The sequence below is a fragment of the Neodiprion pinetum genome, chromosome 1 (assembly GCF_021155775.2).
Source record: "Neodiprion pinetum isolate iyNeoPine1 chromosome 1, iyNeoPine1.2, whole genome shotgun sequence".
Lineage (NCBI taxonomy): Eukaryota > Metazoa > Arthropoda > Insecta > Hymenoptera > Diprionidae > Neodiprion > Neodiprion pinetum.
In genome coordinates this window covers 6,885,407-6,909,500 of record NC_060232.1, presented here as the reverse complement: position 1 = coordinate 6,909,500, position 24,094 = coordinate 6,885,407, and the positions used below count along the sequence as shown (strand labels likewise).

Below are 24,094 nucleotides of genomic sequence, written 5' to 3'. Positions count from 1 at the left end.
TAAACGTCTTGATGTCTTCGTAGTTGACAAAATAAAGTTCGCTTTGAGCAAATTACTTTCACTGTACAGATTTCGTTAATAATCATGAACCTGTCCCTTCGATGTCTTCGAATCCACTTCCAACATTTTGGTACAAAGTGTTGTAGGTATTCCGTTGCAGAAAATAACGAGCCACTTGAATCAAGCGGTTAAAAATTTCCAGTACATTATGTCTTGATGCGAACTATGCTAATGGAATCTTCTCTGATCGGCGTATCAATCTTTCTTCTCACTGCTTCTCGTCACCGTGAACACTGTTTGCTCTGTCGTAGACTTGTCCTCTCATAAAGCGTCCATTATTAGAAACTCCCGCCTGCTCGAGAGTATGTGTGTTTGATGTAGTACATGCCCGGCTCCGTCCGTCCGTAAGTAAACGCTACCATCAAAGTATTTTAAGTATACTTGTAGACCTCCATGTGGTAGCCAGTTGCAGCGTGAACGCGAACGGAGGAAGTGTAGCTTTGTGTAATTAACAGTGAATTGAAAATACGGCTTAACTTCAACGGCACATAACGTGTCGGTTGGATCATACCAAAAAAGTTTGATCGTTCGCAAATCGTTCTAGCAAAGTCGTTCGAATAATCGGTAAGACTGTAATTACTTCCAACTTCGCAAATGGGGCACGTAAATTACATCCACATTATTTTCATCTTCTGGTCGTTTGACAGTTTAAAATCGCAAAATCTCGACGATTTTTTAACATCCATCGACCACATCCAGTCGTATAAAATCGTTTATCCAATAATTGAATCGCCGGAGGGACCGCGGGTAAAAAGGTCGAGTGTAGAGGCAAAGTCGTTGAGAATTTCCCTCGACGATTGGACTCTGGAGACGTCGTTAAACGAGCTCCTGATCATCTCACCCAGTTTTGTGGCACGGCGAATCCTTCCCCGCGGGAAGTTTCAAGGGCGACGAGACGCCGTCGACGAGGATCCGTTATCCTGCCAGGTCCGTCGTGGGTTTGTTATCGACCAGCCGGAGTCCCTGGTTGCGATAACCGTCTGCAATGGTCCCTGGATTTACGGCATCGTCAACGTGACTGGCGGGACGTTTTTCCTCCAACCGCTGTCAGACGGACGTCATCTTATTTACGAGTCAAGGAAGACTTTGAATATGGATTCGGCGAAGACGCATCCCTTCAATTCCACCGAAAGTATCGAGCCACTAAACAATGGCCTCGAGCATCTGCCTCGCGACGACTATGTTCGACCGAAAAATTTCAATACATCCAGTGCAAATGACATTTTCCTCGCCGCCTCGAGGCTCTCAGAGGCGGTGTGGTCCGGACCCGATTCAAGGCACGGGAGGGACGAAAAATTTTACATAAATTCAAACATGGAGCTCCCTCAGCCGAGAAACTCCTCATCCTCTTACCCCTCCGGCGTCAAGGAACGAGTCAAACGAAATTTGATGGTCTGCAATACCCAGGAGTTCCATAATCTGACCGGGGATGTTATCGACCTTGAACCGAGGCTGCGGGCCGCTCAAGAACGGGATGATGAAAACTTCCAACTCCCTGTCGGGAAGGACTCGGAACATGTTGAATACTTCTACGACCGGGCCTGGGAGCGGAATAAATTGCCTAGTGAGTATCTTCGTAACACCGCCAAGTTATCATTGTGTTCAATTTCCGAATATTTTCTATTCACAAGCATCCGTTTCTATCTCTCTTAGAAAGAAAACCGATAACTAGGGAACCGCGTTCGCGATGGCTAGAGATTGGCATTGCTGCGGATTATTCGGTGGTCGAATTCCATGGCTCAAGGGTTCAACAATACATTTTGGCTGTCTTCAATATCGTACGTATTCGTCCCACGCCATTGAGTAAATGAAATATCTGTAGATTGATATTTCTTATAGAGACTTTAATGTACATGAAAACAATCAACTTTGTAACGAACGAATGTTTTTGCAGTGATGTGCGACATGGGGCATTATATTCTATATGATAATCTGAATAGAGTCGCTAAGTAATGAGCAAAGTTAAGCTAACTATAATATTTGGTCTTACTTTACTGGATCGCCACGAGCTCGCTTGATAATTAAACCGCCTTTAAAATTGTTCAACATGGGCGTAAAAACCGCGGTCACAAAATATTTCGCGGTCACTACCCTGAGCACTTATAATTTAACTCGTGTGTGACGAAGTAAATGTTTCGAACGTAGAAGCTTATGTTTAGACATCGAATAGTCGGTGATAAAACGACATCCTCCTTAATGGAAGCTCGTACGCTAATTTTCCTTCTAGTATCTCACTCTTTGTGTGTTCAGGTGAGCGCGATTTATAGAGATCCATCGTTGGAATCAAACATGAAGCTGGTGATAGTCCGCATGGTTTTGTACGCTGATAAGAAAGACGGCATGGTGAGTATATTTTGTAGTCGTTCGATGTTTTTCCTTAATCGAGTTACTATTCCATCTCGTCAGTTGGTATCCCGTTCGGTTCGTATTACAGGTTCGTCGAGGAAACGCTCGAAGGTCCTTGGAGAACGTGAATCGTTGGAATAGGAAATTTTTATTATCCTCAAAGAAGAGTCACGACGTCGCGGTTTGGCTGACACGTCTCGATCTTGGCGGTCCATCCGGCTACGCGCCTGTTTCCGGTGTGTGTGATCCTGCGAGATCTTGCGCGTTGAATCGTGACGAAGGTTTGACCAGCGCGTTCATAATTGCTCACGAGCTAGCGCACGTGTAAGTACTTTACTTCGGAACAATGATACTAGTAACAATCAGCCTGGTAACGACTGCCTCCTCAAAGTCATATTTTGTATATAAACAGCACCCACCTGTGCAATTACGGCAGTCATTACAGGCCCATATTACGACGACTCTTGTCCCAAGTTAAAGTGTTTGATTCGACGAGAGTTATAAATCAATCATGACGTTTAACACACACGCATTTACATTATAACCGCATGTCGATTCATTTCTCACAGGCTGGGCTTAACTCACGACGGAGACGAGGCTGTAGGAAATTCTTGCGGAGATGAGGCCTCGATCGGAAGCGTCATGGCGCCCATGGTTGCGGCTACCTTCCACAGATTTCACTGGTCAACTTGTTCGAAGAAGGAATTCCATCACAGAGTCAAGTGAGAAACCTTTTAAAGTTGATATGAAACACAAGGTGGTCATGTTTGAAAAACGTTGTAGGCAATGGGAGTGCCTGCTGAACCAGCCCGACGACCACAACGCTACTCTCCTCAGAGCCACCATTCAGACGACGTTTACAATGGACGAGCAATGCAGAATGGAGTTTGGAGACGGGTAAAAAAAAAAAAAAAAAAAAAAAAGAAAAAACTCCCGCAACAACAACCAGCGATCAATCACTATCAAACACTTCACCTTCTCCTTAATTTTTTTTCCAGCTACAGTCTTTGCAGGTCCTTCGACCTGCCCGAGCCGTGTTCTCATCTCTGGTGCGGTTACGGTAACACTTCCCAAATTTGCAAGACGAAAAAGGGTCCCCCTCTCGAAGGAACCGAGTGCGGTGAAGACAAGGTGAGGGTTGGGTCGACACTACAGTAAAAGTGAAATCGTTCAACGCTAACTTTCCCAAGCTCTCATCCTTCTTCCTTTAGTGGTGCATCAACGGCTACTGCGAACTCGTTGATCGACGACGCTTTGGCCTCGGTCCAGTTATCCACAACGTCAGAGACGGCGGCTGGAGCGGCTGGGGTCCCTGGGGGAAGTGTTCGAGGTCCTGCGGTGTCGGCGTTCAGTTTCGTTCGAGGAAATGTAGCGAGCCAACGTGGGTCCAGTTGAAGGGGATGTTTAGCCCTTGTGTTTCTTTTTAAATTAAGAGAGAGAAAAAAAGATTCTGTAGCTTGCACAGCTTGATTGAACTACCCGACTGACCGGTTTGTGAACGCCCTTTGAACCGTGCATTCTGTTTTCCGTCACAGTCAAATCCAGTTTTTGGTAAAAGCGAGTTTTTCACCCTGCAAGCATAATTCTGTCAGTCTCAGACTCAGAGCTTTTTTAAATTTTTTAATTCGCAGTCCTGCCTACGGCGGTGCGGACTGCGAGGGGGACAGCGAGGAGTTCAAAATCTGTGAAATTATCCAGTGTTCAGAGCGGATTGACCTCAGAGCCCAACAGTGTGCTCGACTTGGTATACTTATGGGATTTCCGGTGCGCTCGCTGATGTACAATTCAACCTGGCTACCCTACGAACCCGAAGAGGATCACCTCAAGTGCCAATTAGTATGTCGAAGTCGGCAGACCGGGGAGATCTATTTCAGCGGTGAAAATCTTGTCGACGGAACACCCTGCACCTACGGAAGTTCAGATATTTGCGTTCAGGTAAACGTAATCAAAGTACGCGTAAAGTAACTTTTAAAAACGAAATGGGAATACGCGAACGAAAAAAAAACCGCGGGGAATTGTGATAAGCCAATTCCAGCAGGAAAGTTCGTAGAAACAATTAAAGAATTTCAACGAGATGTTGATACTTCCTGTGCTCGAACGAATGTCAGCATCGTAATTGCCCAAGTCTTTGGCTAAAGACGTAGACTACTAAATAGTGAAGTTGATTCGTTAAATAGGCCCGAGGTGATTGATTTTGGTTCGTAAAAATTGACATTTAGTCTACTCTCACACGGTACAAAAGAAATTAAATCGGAGAAATCGTCCTGGGATACCTTCCTTGTCACTGGCTGAATGAGTTTAAAAAACGTGTCGTTATCATTTGTCCAGGGAAATTGCAGCAAAATGGGATGCGACAACGTGATGAACTCGACCGCACTGATCGATAATTGTGGTGAATGCGGGGGCCGGAACGAGAACTGCATCAACGTGACCAGCGGCTATCAGCGCAAGCTGCGAAGAGGTTTAAAGCCCATATCCGATAATCCGTTAATAACTGCCACGAGCATACATGCACTTCGGCACGATTACACCCCACACCCCAATAATCTCCCCAGGGATGACTCGGCTTGCGGTAATTCCTCGGTCAGCATACAACGTCAGGGTCGAGCTGACTCTCCCTCGTCTTGCTGTCGGGCAGCTCATCGACGTCGTGATAACGATACGCGACAGACGTCGACGGCGCAACGACATCGGGACCTTTGACACCTCGGGACGGGCCGACGTCCTCGTGGTAGAGGGCGCAGCTTTCCACCCCCAAAAACTCGGCGACACTTACACGATATGGTCACGAGGCCCAGTTTTTACCGAGATCGTTATATCCGTAGGTCTTGTCAGACAAATCTCGTCTTGTCATATCCGAATTTCGCGCTTTCGCCCCCGAAACTCACCTCAAGGGTACGCTTTCAGCTCGGCGTTCCCGACGATCTCCTTCGCCTTGGCCTCTCGCTTTTCATCTCTTCTCAGTACTTCGTCAATCGCCACGAGCAGAACGCCACCGTCGGATACTCTTGGCTTCCTGGAGGATGGGGTCCGTGCTCGGCGAGCTGCGGGGGCGGCACTCGCCATAAGACTATCGCCTGCAGGGATGATGCAACGGGGAAAATTGTCCCCAGGAGGAAGTGTTCCTTGACCGTCAAACCCTCGCTCGAAAGCGAAAGGTGCAACCTTCTCAGGTGATTTGCTTTTCATCAATCGGTATAACTGGAGTGAACATCGTTCATTAATCAACGTTTCAACATTTTCCTGAGACAAGGATGACTGTTCAGTTACCCGGTGTTCTCGTTTCTTCTAACGTTCATGCATCGGTGCGTCCAAGTTCACTTTTTCTTGTACAATCGCTGACTTAGAATTCGAATTAAGTTCTAAAAAGTACCAAGAACGAGATCGAAATAAGAAAGAAAACACATGTTTTTCAGATTGTTTGAACAGTCCACAACTCACGAATGAACTCTGTTATGCAAAGTCGGGAGAGAAATTAAAATATGGATTGAATCTTGGTACATTTCATTCCCGAGTTGTAGTTTATAACAAAGAAACATTGAAGAAAGGGTGTCGATGGTTCCTGACTCGGTATTTCCAAAAGCACAAAAGTAACTTGAGTAAATGGTGCCTAGTCTGACTTCTTTTGATACGAAAACCGTTCCGCTTCATTCAACGATATCAACGTTGAAAATGTTTTCAACATTTCAGCTGCGAGTTCAAATGGATTTCCGGTGAATGGGAAGAGTGTACAGCGACGTGCGGTTTGACCGGCATCCAACACAGGCAACTCTACTGCGTCCATGTGTCCGTGGACGTGACTAAAGTCTCGAACGACACGGCGGCAATTATTTACAGGGATATGTTACCTCCGGATCGATGTGGACCACCACCCCAGGCGGAGAGGGAATGCAACAGAGTTCCGTGTCAGGGTCGCTGGCTTTTCAGCGCCGATTGGTCTCCTGTAAGTCGTCAAAGCATAAGCAGGAAATTAGATCCAACGGTGTTATGACCTACCATAGAACGGAACATTTTGCGCTCATTTATTCAGAAATTCATCATTAAATAGCGCTCTAATGGTAACTTCACACCAAAATTTGTCTCACAGTGATATTAATTTATTTACTTAACTGCGGGTAATCGATGCCGTTCAATTGTTTTTTTTTTCCTATTCTTCTTGTATTCTTCGATCTTGTTTTTACGTTCTTTTCACTTTCCAGTGTTCTCAGAGCTGTGGCCGTGGCATACAGACCCGTTTAGCTCAATGCGGACCAGATGAGCCGACGGATTCTTTGTTCGATTGTGGAATCGTAGCACCGTACGAATTTCGACCGTGTAAAACGCTCGACAAGCGGAATCCGATTTGTTTGGAGTCTTGCAAAAGTGACAGTAGCGAGCACTGCTCACTTTCGGTTCTTCGTCGCTATTGCGAGGTCCCGGACTTCAAACGGAGATGCTGCCTAAGCTGTCAGCAGACGTGATTGAAGGTTACGGCACTGCGGGCAACAATTATTCGATTCAACAATACGATGTTAAACTTTGTACATTTTACAAATACATCTTTGATCGGATTTGAGATTACTTAAATTTGTTGCTTCCAGTGTGAGCGATGAGTTTTTTCTTTTTTTTTCCATTCTTCTTATAACTTAGGTATTAGTTTGACTATCAAACGAATGCCAGCTATTTGTTTCACTGTAAAATTAATACCTGATATCAACTGTATAGACTAGGATTTTATTTTTATGTCAAGTGTACAGCGCATATTATTTTCAGATGTCATTATAGCGGTAATTAATAACAATACAATTGATAATATTATTGAATAAAACAATATTATATAAATTATTATTAAACATGCCAAGAGCCGAGTAGCGGAGACGGTGAATTTGTAAACAATACAAGGTGAAGTATTATTGCATATGTAAGCGTGTTCAAATTCAATTTTGATTACTTTCTGAAACAGAGGTGTTTTGTTTCCTGCTATCTCATGATTAACACACAATGCGATCACGTTAATAAATTGATTTTTCCTACTCCTCTGGTTAAAAAATTGAAACTGACGTGACGACGCGACTGGATGTGATTTATATTTTCTTTTAACTTCGATATGTTTCGAATTTATTTATATATTCCGCTTTTAAGCCAGTACGATATTTAATCTACCGACTATAAGCAATTTCGTCTCGAAAATTTGTACAAGATTTACCGTATAAATGTAAGTTGGTACTTTATTATAGCCGTCAGATGCAGAGATCGTGATGAAATATGCACTTAGATGCAAATATTTCTCAACAACGTTGTAAACATGTATCTCCTTTTTATTTATATTACGTTTTTCGTTATCTTCATAGTATTGTCTTATTTTGAACTGGGTCGTATTTTTTTTTTTTTTTTCAATCTTTTTTTTTCACCTACAACTTCTACATATATATATTCATACATCATATATAAATGTTTATACGTGTAAGAATGAGAATAATTTTCAACTGCGTTCGTGTTTCTATCATACCTATATTACACTGTCCGTATATTTTTTATGACTATATTATTATTGTAATAATTCGTAATTTAAGGTCATGTGATTTTCTTTCCTTTTTTTTTACAATATAACATTGTGTGGGCGTGTTTTTTCAAACGACGTTAAACGTGGGAAACTTGTTATTGTTCGTTCTACATATTTTGAAAGGTCACATTTTTCATTCATCTTATCGCTATTGTACGGATATATTACTACTAATATAAATCCGCGCCTAAAAATCTATATCATTATTGGTTTTTTTTTTCTTCTTATTTCTTTTCTTCTGTCCTACGTCATGCAGTTGTTAAGTATATACTATATACTATATATGTATATATAGTATACATATTATACTCATTAGATATAAATAATTTTTACAAAAATATGTATTTTCGAAAGGTAAATTTTCAATCATATCGTGATATACAACATTTACCCTAAACTATTTATATTCAAGTAACGAAGACAGGCTTTAATTTCAACGTACAAATTAGAAAAATTTCAACTCAAGTTATTCTGCTATATATATTCGTTATTTATTCGCATATATTATTCATTTTCTCAAGCATTTCCGGAAACAGTTTCATTGAACGATCCGGATACCGTCAGCATAAAAACCGTGACAAAATGTCGTCGAATCGAACGAATTTATTGACAAAGTTTTGTTAATCTTATTTCCTTATTTTTTAGTCTTGAGTTTTTTTTTTTTTTTTATATGCTATCATAAATCTACGTGTGTCGGTAAACCTACGAATTTTTAATTCATCTGCAAAATTTTATTTCACCTGAACGATTGTTGTGATTAAATTTTTAATAATCAGGTAGGTGTAAAGGAATTACGTTTACGCTTATATTACGTATAAATTATCTTCTCTCTTCGATAAAACAACTTTACAATAAGTATATTCATCGGTGCATATTTCATTTCAAAATAGGCTAATTTATTTCGATGGAAAATCTGTATATACGTTTATATTTGTAATATAATATACTCTCAGCGGTTTGATTAACGAGTGCTACGAACGTGTATAGTTTAATCTATCTTATCAGCGACTCTTCGAAAGCTCATAGGCATGATGTCCTATAACATACGTGTTTGTTACGCGTGAACTGGTTCAACGGAGTCGTACGTGATTATCATTACATCGTTAATAAATTTTTTTTAATAGTTACGCCGTCGTTATAGATTCCTGGCTATCGCTTTAATAAGTGTAATATATATATATATAACACTTGGGAATAACAAAATTTATCGTGATGGGGTTACGCATTTATGTTCTTCAAAATATTGAACGACGCTTCGTCGACATAACTGTTTAATTCATTATTCCGACAGTAGACATAGCTTATATATAACGTATAAATATTTGATTTTTTCTTTTTTCTCAATAGATTTCTTTTTGTTCAACGGAAATAATTCTTTTAACATAGTGATTCAACACCTCGATCTCTGTTATAATTATGTATTTCGTATATTAATAAATTACTATCGTTATCATATACACTACTTACACGTTAAATTATAGCTTACACTTGGATATTTGCTTAAGAATACGTTATTTTTGGTAGATGCAAATTCTATTTGTGACGTTATACCCATTATTAGAATTCTGTAAACGTGTATAATAATCACGATGGTTTTCTATCGTCTTGTGATATTACACGATTATCGAGTATTCGTGTGTATTCGCTAGTATGTATAATATTATATTCATATGTATATATTACACTTATATAATATGCAATGATTGTTATATACCTTATAGTGTTACTATAATATATATATAGATATATTTATACGCGAATACGTGAACGATTTTGGGGAAGACTAATCATCGTCAAGATTTAATATAATGTATATGTATATAGATTTCTTATATTAATTCCATTATATCTATACATGTGTATGTGTATATTTGTATTTTTCTCTTATGATATTTTTTGTCTCAAGCGCATGCGATTTTTATTTCATAGAAGAAAAGAATTGAAGAAGAATAAATACCGAAATATAGATTGCAACAGGCGTTTGATTTTCATAAATTATACATTATAACTGGCACGGATCTAATCTTGCCACGAATTTTTCTTCTTTTTCGTCTGCAGTAAACGTCGCAATTGTGATTTATTCATTGATCAAATCTGATTTACAGACGTACGACTCTTTATTTTTCATTTCGCGATAACGTTGACTTCGGTTTTCACAACCGCTCTACGTAGTTTCCGGGAAAGGTACCGAAGCATCCAGTTCTTTGACTCGATCCAACAAACCAACCGTCGTCACATTTCTCCATAACGTAAACCGTGTCTCCCTCCTTTAACTCTAATTCGTCGTCGTTTTGCGGCCTGTAATTGTACAGAGCCCGATATCTGTAAGAAGGGAAAAGGGTGCCGGTTGAAAATTAGCCAAGTATCTTTTGTTTTTCTTCGCATTTTTTACTACCAATTTTCCAACGACTTTTAACCCTTACTCACCGAAGGGGTTCCGAATGGGTGTCAATATGAAGAGTTTCGTTGACCGGCGCCACGTGCAACTTCGATCCCCCCACGCGTGGCTGAAAACAAGGATATTTTGCGGTTTAAAGACGGGCCGAAAAGCTCATTTACAGGTATATCAATTTTTTTTTTTTTTTTTTTTATTCTAATATCTTAGGTTTAAATCAGAGACACTTTACCAACGAGTTGTAATGGGACTGTGACGCGTTCGTGTTCGTTGGCATAGACGGGGTGTAATGGTGAGGACCCATGCTGAGTTTTCCTCCAGCCGAACCATTTGATAATAGACTGTGCGCAGCCGGTGCGGCGACGGGTTTATTCTGAGCTGGCGTTTCTGCGGAGTGAAAGCGGATTGCGCGGTTATTGTCATATAAAATTAGCGGCGTGAATTCGACGTTTTTTTTTTGGAAAACGGTTATCGATCAGCCTGCGGAACTGTTCAACAGTGAGTAAAATTGAAATCTTATTTTTCGATTTGCTGCAAACGGTAGCGATCACTGATTTATGTAAATTACCTGATCTTATTCCTGGCTCGACGAGAACTTCCACATAGGAAATTGGGAATATTCCTTTTCTATTCCCTATGCGACCCTCGTACCAATTCTCGTCCACTCTTCGCGTCAGAACCACCAAATCGCCTAAAAAACGTTTTTTCCGACGTTGTCACATATCGTGGTATTGTTGTAAAATATCGTACGATTTAACAACGATGTTACCTTTTAGTAACGACAATTCGTGCGTTGTTTGTGCAACAAAGTTGAATTTAGCTCTGGCCTGTCCTTCGTACGGTTTCTTCGGTGTTGTGGTCGTCCTTATTCCATCGTATGGAAGAATCTGCAACGAGTCGTTAAATTTTGCCATCTTTCATTTTGATTACAAGCAAAGAGAAAGATCTGAGAGTATATTTTACTCTATTCTTTTGTCTATTTCATTTTTTACAACTATCAAAAAATTCTAGTAATATAGGTAACTTTGAATTTTTTGGTTATTACCTGGTTTGTTTAGTTTACAAATTTTATTCAGTAGAATAAGTTCATCGTTGCGCCGACATTGAATTATCGCGATAGTTACAAAAAAAAAAAAAATCATACGAGTGATCATAATCATAAAAGATAGTGACCGATGCTAGATCTTTTGGTTACAAGTTTTATGCAATGTCATCCTCATTTTTCGGTTACGGTAAAAATTGATAATAAATCAAGACTGTATAGCAGCAATAATTGGAGGAGAGAATCAGAGGCGACTGAAAGTGTCGTTAAAAAAATAGTAATTATGCAGCGAAGAGAAAAGAGTTTTTCTCTTAATTTCTGGCCGCAGACACTTTGGAAATGTCTCGCGACGAAGCGACTTTTAATTCCTTACCTCGACGTAGTTGAACGGAAATAGTCCGATCATGGCGTTGTGCTCACCCTCGTACCAATTCTTGTCGACCTGACGTCGCACGAAAATAATGTCACCACGACGGAAAGTCAACTCCCGCGACGATTGCCCGACGAAATTATAAAGCGCCTTTGCAACGAGACGCGGCTCTGGCGTTTGTTCTTGCGAACGGCTTCTGTGGCTGAGATCGTCGACGAAATCATCGTATCGGTTCAACGGGATCGGTGACTTTTGGGAGGGCCTGTAAAAGGATTAATGAAGTAAATATGTAATAAACACCTTTCGTCAAAATGAAGTCAAATATTATTTTTCTACTATTTCCTTAATTCTGCGTTTCAAAATTCAAATTTACTTGTCTGCGTCATTTATGGGAAATCTTCGAACACGCGTTTGTGATTAAAATAGTTGGGAGATTTGGGATGGGGTTGATATTTCGAATTTTTTAGTGACAAAACTTAAAGTCGAGAAGTTAAACTTTGACGAAACATCAAAGTTTTGAATGGTCCCAAATGCGTAAGGGAAAAATGCCGAAGGGGCGTAACTCCGACAAGTTAAACTTCGGGAAGTGCGAAAATGAGAAAATTTGAAAATCTGAGACACCGAAATTCCGAATGATCGAAGACTTTCAGCTCTGCGAATTTCTGGCTTGGTGAAATTTCACCACTTTGATCTTTCTTTGTTTTGGATTGTCGATATTTTTACGCTCGGAATCCTGGTCATTCCGATTTTCAGTGTTTTGATTTTTTACGCCCACCCGTTGAGTAAACTACGCTGTGCGAGTATATTTTAATTTTTGAAATTTTCCACTATCGAAACTTTATTTTTCGGAATTTTGATCCGTCGGGCTTCCGACCATTCGAAAATTTGTCGTTTCTTCAAAGTCTGATTTCTTTGCTTCAAGTTTCGCCACCAAATAATGCGTAATTAGGCGCTATCGGAACCCTTCAAATTCGGGTCTCCAACCCCGCCCCCAGATTTGAATCGAACGCAACAATGACGATTTACTATTTCCTGTACATATCAGTCAACAATTTATTCTGGCCACTGAATGATGTCAGTTTTAGGTTGGATAGCTCAAGTAACCAGCGCTATTGTCTATTTCCAGCTTTTGTGCCATCGTCACTGTTGAATTAATGTATGGTGCTCAGGTTGCGTGACACGAGAATCGCATCTACCTAGTTCGGACTTTTGTCGGGTCACAGAAGTGCACGTGTACCGTTGCACATCGGTATTATAAATAAAAAAAAAAAAAACTGGCGAAAAAAAAACGACAAAACAAACGTGATATCAAGTTTAGAAAAAAAATGCCAAAACGTTCACGCGATACATCAGACAGAACAATTTATTCAAACTTTTAATTTTCTCCAAATGAAATGAGAAGCAACGATAGGAGAAAAAAAAAAAAATTAACAAATTTACTAGAAAAACTGTAATTGGTAGATAATTGTGTAAAATAATGACCTGATATTTCACATCTCACCCTGCGCTAAATCGCATCGATCGTTGACATTATGAAACGACTGACACTTGAGGAGGATTAGTTGCTTTGACCTACTCAAGCCACGAGTGTTTTAGGTACCTAGAGAAGGAACTTCTGGTTTTCACATCTTTTCGGCAACTATAGAGGTATAGAAATGAACTTTCGAAGAAGATGTTGATTTTCTCGTGACTTTCAACACCGTTGGCACATTACGAATTATCGATATTCAATTCCCAAACATCTTACGTGAAATTGTCGGTGTGACGACGCGAGTCGATGTCATGCAATTCCTGGAGATATTTCCGTCGACGTTCCTCCTGATAAACCCGGCGCATGTTTTCGGCGCTTCTTCGCGCCAATTCCGCCTCGCTAAGAACTTCTTTGGCCTCAGTGCGAACCGGGGAACGATAATGGATGGTCACCTCACCCTCCACATATCGCCTCGGCGACTCTGTAGAAAGAATCAAAATCAAACGTCAATTAATTAGTCGAATTGCCACGAAATTATTGCCTCGCGGTGTAAGTGACGAGAAAATTAGTAAAATGTTTTTTTTTTTTTTAATAAAATAGATATAAAAGAAAAAACAAACAAAGCCTCTGATTAGCAAAGTTCGTAAGCCCAGTTTATTGACCTATCGGTGTGACATATATTATTAGGGTCTTCGCTCTGTCGATTAGATAATATGTCAATATACGAGTACAATTAGGTATGTTTGTGTGTAATCATTATTGTTATTATTATTTTCTTTATCGTTGCCTTCGATTAATTACAGCATTAGCTAGTTAGACATAAGCACGCGAGCGATAGTCCGGGACAGATTGCGTGTTGTTAAAATTCATTCAGTCGAATAGACAGCGTACCGAATATCATGTATAGGTATAATATACACGTGTATACATGGTTGAGTGGCATACTTTAACGTGAAAACAGGAAATTTGTACTCGAGTTCATTCGCATCCGGGGTGATTAGCGGTGGGAAACCTTGACGAGACGTTGGTCGATTGTTCGTTATTAAAACAAAAAGAAAATAAATGAAAAAAAAAAAAAAAAAAAAACAATAACACATTTACTTTGTGCGATGTTGTTGGACTGGAAACGGTTTAATCTTTCCGCGCACAGTTTTTAGATGAGTTTTTTTTTCGTGAGATTCGATTCCGTTACGACCAGTCGGATTGTTATCTATAAAATTATTACACAAAGCCACGTGGGTGATCTGATAATTCTTATCGAATTTTAAGACACGACTTATTCAACGGGGATAAAGTTCGCAAAGGCAATGATTCAAAAGTTTGCTGATAACGTATGATATGATTGATTGAATGAAAAGCAATTTGTAATTTTATTTCTACACGTACGTATAACTATTCCAGACACGTCGGAGTGAAAATGCGATCTCCGAAATCTTAGGTCGACGGATTATTTACAATATTTATCTGCGACATAGCTTTCACTCGATTTTTTTCGCTGCATGTTCGGGAAAAAGATAATGAGAAACGAACCAACTTATAGGAGAACGAATGTATAATTAATACACAGCAATAAGCGGGGGGAAAGATAATTGACTGCGCTCGTAATTAAACCCGAAATACACGCAAGATCGTTGCGCAACGTTCTGTCTCTATCTAGATCTAAGCGCAATCTGATATTTGAAAGTGAAATTGAAAGCAAAAAAAAAAAAAAAAAATGATAAAAAACAAACAGGCATCTAACGTGAGTAATTTCCGCTTGTCGAAAGCGAAACAACTTTGTAAGAAAGATAAGTTTTATAAGCAATTTAGAAATTTTTCTTTTTAAAAAACGAGTCGGTGAACATATACATATAGCCTATGCAAAATATGCCGGGATGAATATTTTCAGACATACAACAATTAGTTCGCATCTATAATTAACGCGTATTTGCGTCTGTTATCAATTTTGACCAACACAGATTCAACATGTAAACTCGGATGAAATTTATTGAGAAAAACAGAAAAGTAACTGAAATGAAAAATTGAATGAATTCGGCGAGTAGATGTTTATTCGAATAATTTTTATCGACTATTAGCAGAATGGAAACTCGATGCCGAATTTTTCCACCGCGAAGAACTGTCAGAAAATAAAATCGAATCAATGCGTTATTCGCCACAACGACAAAACGCATAACTGTGACCGATTAATGAGATTCGTCCTACATTCCGTGCAGCTCGCACTTATTCGATTCATTCGACGTGAATTCTTATACGGCTTCGCGTTCGCTGCAATTTTACATCGCGTTCTTTTTCTTTAATTTGGTATCTAGGTGGGAAATATTCCGTATTCGAATCACTTCGCACCTTACGAACGTGTACCTCGTTTTTCGTAATTCCAACAATATTCAAACAGGTTTTTTAACGATACCTGTTTCACTCAATTTTTATAGTTACTGTAACAAATGAAATTTTTCTCAGTGTAATTTTATTTTATATAAATATCTTGCAAATTCTTACTTTTCTTTTTATAGGCCTTCTGGTATTCACTTCACCGAGCTGGTTGAGTATTGAAAATAAACATATTATGTGAGTCATTCGCGGATTGTTGCGCAACGAATCGTGATTATATGTATAGCTTTGGTATAAAATTACGCATCTCCCACCGGTCGAAATCGTCTTATTTTGCCGTTCATAACAAAATACTGGTTCTGTGTTTACTCTTTTCATCTTAAATTTTTTCCCTCTGCTGTTAAATTCAGACCGGATTAAATATATTAAGAATTTTTTCGTCTCGGTAATTTAATTACTGTTTTTATGGGTCAGCGTTGTTTAGTTTAGAGAAAAAAAAATTCTTCTTGCACTTAATAACACAGAAAACTAATGTATAACAATTTTTCTTGCTGGTATATTAATAGAAACACAGATAGATTTTCATGAACCTTAATTGACGTTCCAGATCTCCTTCTGTAGTCCGGTCATAATTGGGGTCAATTAAATAGCTTACCCAGCTTATTACGCGAAGCTGAATTTCACAACGAACCTTCAGTGACATATATATAATAATTACGATCAACAAATATCAGTAAAAAATATCGTCAACATTCGCTTTAGGAAAAATCGATGAATATTGTGAGAAAATAAGGGAGAGGAAAAAAGAAAACACTGATAGACGAAAATCGTAAATATCTCGTAGATCGAACGCCTGATATTTTTCGTCACGTTTCAATTAAGATTTCAATCTTTTTATAGTATTAAGCCTCTATAGAGCTGCAGGTAGCGTTGGAAAAAATAATTAGATTGCGTGCGGTTATCGCATTAGGAACGATTGTACGCGTGAGTCGAATCGGCACGAGACACAGGTCTATAATATATGTTTGAAAATTAATTACGACGTACCGAAAATGTAAGAGCAAAAAAAGAAACGGCTCACAGGTAGCAGGTATAATTATAATCCAGTCAGAGACGAAGGTGGTTTTCCTCGCCACAGCGGAATAAAGTGGAAAAACTTGTGTCGAATGATGATACACGCGTAGCTGAGCGAAGATTCGACTGATACGAGAAATAGAGACCCGTAGGGACAGGAGGGGGAGGAAGAGGAGGAGGAGGAGGAGGAGGTGGAGGAGGAGGAGGGACGTGACATGTCGGCGGGTGAATCCTGATTCGAATTAAAGCCGGGCGCATGCGTGGAAGTCGGCGTAAATGAAAGCGAGGGAAACGAACCGAACGAGGCCGTTGTTCCAGTTTCACGGATCACGGGTGACGTATTTGTGCGCGAGTACGCGGATCATTTACACCGCGGTGTCGCGTCTTCATCGTCGATCGAACAACCGTCATTCCGCAATTTACACGTTCCGCGATTCCGAAATCACAGAGGGTGTTTCAGATTCCCTTGATTTTCGCGTTTCACGAAATCGAAACCCCTGAAGAGCTGAAATCGCTTTCTTAGCTACGGTCACTAGGATTAAAATAATCGATGCATCGATTAATCGAGTCGAAAAAAATAATCGAACACGATTTGATTTAATCGGTAAAAGTTAATCGATTATTTTGTAGTTTTTTAAAACGGTGAATGTGAAACCAAAATTTCGTAAATTTCAGTATGTAGTCTTAGTAGCCAAAAAAGGATTTGGTAATTTATTGTTTCATTGAAAATTTTTTTCAGTTTCAGGTAAAGATATTCATTTATTTTTCGCTTGTTAAACGATATAGGCAGTTAGTAAGTAAGACAATGATAGTAATTGATATTCTAATCACATAAATTGATATTGCATCGCGTCGTTCGCGGGAGTAAAAAACAGAAACTGATTGCGATTTATGGTCGTTCTTAGCTTTCTCAAAAGAGGAGCGCGACATCTAATTCTTTTACAAAAATTTTATCCCATATACCTAGTAATGATAAGTGGCCCGAGTAAAAGTTGGGGAATTCGACCCAAGCTGCAGTCGCAGTATTCGATTTTAGGCCGTGAAACGCGTTTCTTGTTTTCCGCCTCTGCTGACACAGTTTGACATCTCCGACAGAACGATGGTTCGAATTAACATAAAAAAAAAAGTAACCGGTTTTCTCGCAACTTTGCGAATAGAAAATTTTCCTTCACCCGTTGCTCCGAGATTGATATCTTCGCGTTTTTAGTACATATGTATTACCACGTGTAATTAGGCGAGGCTTAAACGTTGCACGCGTTGCGGAGCCGGATGGAACGGATTTGGCAACGCGTGAAAATCGTGCGCGGTACAACCTCGTGTATAATGCTCGAGATAAGAATATACGTACATACAGAGAGAGAGTGAGAGAGAGAGAGATAGAGAGAAAAACGGATATCCCGGTGGAAAAATTACCGCAATCTTTTTTAATTTTTTTTTTTTTTTCTGTCACCGTAACGTCGTGTAACAGTGAAATTGGCAGGGACGACGCTTGTTAACGTCACCACGACTCTCCGGATGAGAGATGCGGATGATATAAATGCCGTATTTCTTTCGACGAAATTTTTACAAATTTAACCAAACGTCAAATTCAGATTTCACTTTTCGATGTGAACAAAAATTGAAATTCGTCAAGAATATGCTGTTTCAAAGTATCGGATGATTTTTTTTTTTTACCGTACTTTTATTTATATTAATGGTTTTGAATACATGTATAATGTATGTATATGCACGTGAAATAATAACGTGAATGCGTATCGAGATACGTCGAAATTCTTTATTTTGTTCTTACACGTCGCAGTGCTTTGGGTTCGAGTCACCAAATTTTCGTAACAATAACGGATAACGATTTTTCATTATCTTATCTCTGGCTAATCAGCCTTTCGACATTTAACGATCAAAAGTGTTTGAACCACCTGCCACCGAGTATCGATAAAAACAGTCTTAATTCCAGTGCATGGAATTAAACTGAAGCCAAGAAAGAATTCCAATGATTCAAGATGAATCATAATCACTCTATCTTATCAAAATGACCGTGTTCAAAGTGTTTTTCCGAGCGCTCGAATCAAGCTATGGAAACTTTCCACCAACTTTAGCAATTTCACTGAGTTCGTATAATCTCGAAACCACCATATATTCGGTATTTCCGCAAATGAATTCTTTGCAACAACAAAGCCGAGACTCCCCCGGTAAAATTCCGAAACTTGTTTGATTATCTCACATTTTCTTTCGTCTCTCGATATGCTGAAAACGTTCTTTAAATCCCTCGAAGGAACAATGCTGCAATTACTTATCCAAACTCGTACTTACAACCCACAAAAACAAGCGTACGCACACACGAAACCCAGCGTATCGCGTTACCCATAAATCAGTCTCTGTACACCATTGAAATAGAAGAACAACAAGAACAACAAGAGTAATAACTCAACTCGAACATCTCCTACACGATGTAACAAAATCCGCCTATTAATAATAATACTGACTGTACGGTATCGGGGCGTAAACAGATGGAAAGACGTTTCCGGTTACGGGTCTGAGACTCCCGGTCGACTTCCGGTGTTCCAGGTTCATCCTCCTCGTCATCATCCGGTCGGTTTCCCGGTTCCCGAGGTCCTTGGCGGCGTCCTTTCCGTCACACCAGACAACAACGGAGCTCCTGAACCTGTTCGGTGCCCCGGAAGAAGCTGTCGGACTAATTTCCTCGTCCTTCAGGATTTTCTCGGCACGAACGGGAACCGAAGGAGCGGAAGAACCGGCGTTCCGAGAATGCCCGATCAGGCTGGTAGCCGTTTCGAGGGTCGCTTGACCGGCCGAAGGTCGGGGCTTCCGAACCTCCGCACCCTCGACGACCGTCACCGTGCACTTGATCGGCTGCTGGTCGTTCCGCAACGGCGTCTCATCGAGGGAATAGTCCCTTAAAACGCGTCGGTCCCATCGCAGGTCTTCCCGTCTGAGGGCCTCGGAGACCTTGGAAAGGTCGAGAGGCGGCGGGATTCCCCGCCTCCGATCCCCGAGTCGGAGATTTTCAAGGTCGACTCGAGTCGCCCGAATCTCCTCCGGTTCCCGACCGTGTTTCAAGGCCGCAGGACGAATCCTCTTATCGCTTAAATCGAGATCCATAGTCGAGCCGTTGATCGCAAGCCGCGAGATGGTCCCCGACTGTCGATTACTTCCGGTATGTGCGAGGTTAGGAAGGGACTTGTAGACTGTGTTAGACCGGCTAAAGATCGACGGTTGTTTCCGCTGCTCGATGCAGGCTTCGAATCTGTCCAGCATTTTCAGCCCCTCGGATTCCGGTTTGTATATCGATCGATCGGCGTCGAATCTCCGACGATGAAAAGCCGACTGATCCGCGTCTTTTGACTCCCTAATCTCTAGCCGCTCTGGAGTATCCGGAAAATCACCGGAAATCAACGATTCATCCGCGGAAATGGAGGCGGGTGGTTCGGAGGTAGGCAGCGGAGGCGGCGGGCTATGATTTCCGTCGAAATCCAGACTTCCGTTACCAGAGGGCGTCGCGGCGCTGGATTCGAAGGCCTCGGATCGTCTCGTTCCGCGTCTAGGAACACTGAAGTGTAGTTTTTCCCTCCGATCTCTAGCCGATCCCCCGAATTCCCGAAGACTCGAGGTCTGGTCGACGAGCGTCGCGTACTTTAAATTCCCGGTGTTCTTCCGCGCGGCCGCAGTCAGCTCAACGTTTCCACTTCCGGTCTCCGAGTGGTTGCTCTGGCTGGTGAGAGTTTCTACGCTGCCGTATCCGCTCCCAGCTTCCGGTTTTTCCTGCTTGAATTCAGGCAGCGGTACATCGGCGAAAAATTGCCGACGTAGATCCCGATTCCTGCGAAATATCTCGTGGAGTTTTTCCCGGCTTCCTCGATACGCTTCCACCTCCTCGCAATCGCCTTTCCGCGTTCCGTTTCCCTCGCCTCGAGATCCGTAGCTCTCGTAGTTGTTATTGTCGTTGTTGTCGTTGTCGTTGTTATTGTTGTTGGAGTACAACAAGTAGCTCTTCTCCGAGGTTGAATTTCCCGCGCTGTCAGGCCTCCAGCTCCAACTATCGACGCTCTCGTCGTGGGAGTCCGAGCCGATGGGGAGGAAGTATTTCTCCGCATGGGCCCCGTAGTCCTCGGTATTCACGTCGACGTATATCATCGATGTCTGCTGGGGTTCCGGCATCGATCGCCGTTGCAGCATCCGCTTCCGGGGATCCGCGTCCTGCCGTTGCGTCCGCATCCTCGATCGCTCAAGGTCGTTTATGTCCGAGGCGAGACTCGTCCACTGCTGACTTCGTTCCAGGTCCGTCACCCTGGTAAGCCCGGGTGGGGAAATCACGCCTCCGATTCGCTCCATCGGGTTTCCGGATCGCGACGCTTACGCGCTTCTTCTTCTTTTCACCGACGTTCCGACAATGCGTGTATTTGCTTCTGTTTGTATACATAAACCTATACAACGTGTAACAGCCGCAGGTTTTTATCCGCGTTCGTATCGAGCTTCGCTTCCGCACTCCGGTCAGCCCCTCCGGATAATTCGTACACTTCTGATGGTTCTCGTGCTTCCGACACGCACCATAAGTCTTCTCCTTAAGCTCTGCAGATTCCCCTCCCCCGTATAAATCCCGTATCAAGTATGTTTCACCTGTATCGTGGATATTGTTCGGAAACACGGTCACTAGCTGCAATGTATATCACCAGATTTATAATCGCATTTATCATTTTTTCACTAGCGAGACGGTAAAAGCGACGATTAGAAGGCGGGAATCGCTCTCCGCGAGGAGAGACGCCGCCTCGCCTTCTTCGGTGACCCGACGCGCACTGCGGGGAACAGAGAGAATATGGAACACAATAAGGTCTACCGACTGGGGAACTTCTCCGCCGAGACGTCACGCTCCCTGACCTCGCACAGATTTCTTATCGTATCCCCATTCCAACGATCTTAATCGATGTGATTTCGTTTTTAATCCATGGAATTCGATTCGGCGCTACCTGTTCGGTCACACGAGTAAAGCAATGTTTATTTTTTTTGAGAGAAATGAAAAAATTTCCACGTCGTGGGTAAAAAAAAAAGAACAAACAAGTGCAGTTTTTATTCCTTTCAGCGATTCAGGTAGGCAATAATTACTTTTCATTCTCTGCGGTAAACCAAGTCGCTTGAAGTTGCGAACATATGTGTAAATACATATTGTTTTTATCGTTTTTAATAGTTAAATTCACGATTGGTAAAATTCGTTTCTTTTCTCTCCGACGTCTAGACACCGACTGTTATTAGATCGTATTTGGAGTGAAACCGAAACGTGGTAAATACGTCGAATGACGCAAGATCTACCCGTGTGTGTGGATAGCGGAATGAATTTGAATTGATATTTTCAACGGAGGAATTTGTTACAATTTGACTCGCGGCATCGTCGAGTCACGGGCGTTGACAATATCGATTCGTAATCTGTTTTAATATCGTCGAACGAGCCGTATGAGTCATTGGAAAGATAACCGTGCAGCTACGTGTGGCATAGACGTTCGTTAAAAGAGTGTAAAAGTAGCGCACCTGCTGCAGGGCTCGACACACATGCCTGCGAGTCCGATTGTAACGACTCTCTTGACTTTGCGTAGTTGAATTATCGCTGCGCGGTAGTCGCGAACTTAAAGACAATTAAGCCGTCTGATATTTTAACCGTGTATAATAAAATAATAAACAATTCTTACAGAAGTTTCGCGGAATTACGTAATCGCGGTCTCGGACATCGTTCGTATCACTGTATCCGTGACATATGACGTATTATCCTTCCGTGTGGATACGTGTGTGTGGATAAATTGATGCAGCTGTTACCGGCCAAGGTCAAACCGCGAATTGACCTTTGAAACCGAGTCCCACAATCAAGCGATCGCTCACCATTATATGTATACGGTAATTTTTTGGTCACGGTCCTGTGATCGGAAATCTTCGGTGGTCACAGACATAAGCGTATGTGGGTTACGGTCTAATCGCGAGTTGAATATTATACGTAGAGCGATATCAATAAGCACGCTGGCGAACGAAGGCTAAGAGTTTACTGGAATCGATTTTTGATGAAACGGAATATCCAAACAATTCATTTCCAATTAAGTTAGAATCGTAAATTCAAAATTCCTATTTAACTTTTACTTTTTTCCGAACACGTCTATCACTGAGAAAATAGTTTATTTACCGTTAACAAACGTGTATTTGAATTTGTTATTAAAATCAAATTTCTGTTCGGCTAAATAATGATCTATAGAATTTTGTCAATAATTAACAAAACGTATTTGGCTTGACTAAAATTTCATAATAATAACGAAACATTCATTTATACGCTATATTCAAGTATACATTTTTTAACGGTAAACAAACTATTTCCTCAATGCAGCGTTTTTCGATCGAGACTCGTCCGCGTCGCTCTTCACGCAAGCTCCGAAGCACCGCAGATATCGCGAGTTTTCAATATTTAGAATCCACGATTGAACGTCAACAGCTTTTGCGTAATATTTATTTAAAGCACACGCGACGCGAAACGTTATTCTCCACCGCGCGAAAGCTTCTGCAATTCTCTGCACAACGTGTTAGCAAAATCCCCGGCAAAATTTATTCTGAAATGGTTAAAATAATGTGGTAAATGTCGGGGTCTGACGTCTTGCGGATCAGTTACGACAGCCGAGAGGAAACGCGTTTTCGTAAAAACTTTGCACATCCGTTACCGCCGAGCTTTCACTGCACTTTTCAATCCGCGAAAAAATTCGCACACACGAATCGTTACCGGTGTTCCAACACCCGATATAGGCGAGTAGACGAAGCGTATAACGCGTTGATCGCGCACCAAGAGCATCGTCGAAACTGTCCGGACTCTCCGCCAATAAGTCAAGCCTGACTACGAGTTATCAGAGAGCACAGAGATTAGATAAAGGTTCGCGGCGTGAAAGACGTTGCACGATAATGGTTCTCCATTGTTCGCCAGGTTGCACTGCGGTGAAGACTTCGTCTTCGATTAGCGCAACCGCGAAAGCGCGGACATTCGGTATTTACCAATATTTGGATCAAGGTTGAGTCGGCGCTCACTCGTCTATTCGCCCTCTCTCCGATTCGCTGGTTTTTGGCGATCGCGAATCGCGGAGCGTTTCCCCCGCTTCTATCATTACGCTATCAAGGCTGCATCGTAGGTACGACAAGTGTTACGGCACGAGTAGATAGCTGGTTGAAAAGGATTGCCGAACGCTGCGTTGCGTGGAACTGAACTGACACTTAGTGAGCGCTTCGTTGTTATACACGGTAAATCGGCCGATTGCCGATTGCGCTATAACGTCGGACCGAGCCAACCGTCATTCCCACAATCGCACAACTCATCGGATTCGACGGAAAAACTTATCAGGAAGAGAAGACGAGGCTAGATTTCTAAGTGAGAGTCGCTTATCTTATTCAGGGGTCAAAAGTTGAGCGAACAGAATCCCCAAACAACAAAGTGTTTC

At 41.4% G+C, this 24,094-nt stretch overlaps 2 protein-coding genes across 14 annotated transcripts in view; one reads left to right on the top strand and one right to left on the bottom strand.

Moving 5' to 3' along the window:
* The first annotated feature begins 497 nt into the window (after positions 1 to 497).
* LOC124221009 (A disintegrin and metalloproteinase with thrombospondin motifs 1) lies at positions 498 to 7,419 on the top strand. The gene is made up of 14 exons (XM_046630579.2): positions 498 to 1,624; positions 1,714 to 1,838; positions 2,311 to 2,403; positions 2,495 to 2,730; positions 2,976 to 3,128; positions 3,190 to 3,303; positions 3,405 to 3,537; positions 3,618 to 3,787; positions 4,038 to 4,341; positions 4,735 to 4,867; positions 4,962 to 5,227; positions 5,314 to 5,579; positions 6,097 to 6,349; positions 6,606 to 7,419. Exons 1-14 carry the CDS (start codon positions 655 to 657, stop codon positions 6,864 to 6,866), a joined length of 3,477 nt encoding a protein of 1,158 aa, XP_046486535.1. The 5' UTR covers positions 498 to 654; the 3' UTR covers positions 6,867 to 7,419.
* A 1,131-nt stretch (positions 7,420 to 8,550) lies between these two features.
* LOC124220994 (Cbl-associated protein) overlaps positions 8,551 to 24,094 on the bottom strand; it is an 88,606-nt gene continuing 73,062 nt past the window's right edge. For all 13 annotated transcript variants that reach the window (XM_069138217.1, XM_069138218.1, XM_069138212.1 and 10 more), the window contains 7 exons: positions 13,503 to 13,707; positions 11,759 to 12,017; positions 11,113 to 11,230; positions 10,912 to 11,034; positions 10,576 to 10,730; positions 10,376 to 10,455; positions 8,551 to 10,270 (listed from right to left, as the gene is read on the bottom strand). In XM_069138217.1, coding sequence (XP_068994318.1) covers positions 10,102 to 10,270; positions 10,376 to 10,455; positions 10,576 to 10,730; positions 10,912 to 11,034; positions 11,113 to 11,230; positions 11,759 to 12,017; positions 13,503 to 13,707 — 1,109 coding nt within the window. In that variant the 3' untranslated portion in view covers positions 8,551 to 10,101. The remainder of the gene's footprint in view (positions 10,271 to 10,375; positions 10,456 to 10,575; positions 10,731 to 10,911; positions 11,035 to 11,112; positions 11,231 to 11,758; positions 12,018 to 13,502; positions 13,708 to 24,094) is intronic.

Excerpts from the sequence above, each read along its gene's own strand:
- LOC124221009 (XM_046630579.2), top strand. The coding sequence starts at position 655 with ATGGGGCACGTAAATTACATCCACATTATTTTCATCTTCTGGTCGTTT. Across the intron at positions 3,538-3,617 it reads CCGAGTGCGGTGAAGACAAG|TGGTGCATCAACGGCTACTG; the intron begins GTGAGGGTTGGG and ends TTCTTCCTTTAG. Across the intron at positions 4,868-4,961 it reads TCAGCGCAAGCTGCGAAGAG|GGATGACTCGGCTTGCGGTA; the intron begins GTTTAAAGCCCA and ends TAATCTCCCCAG.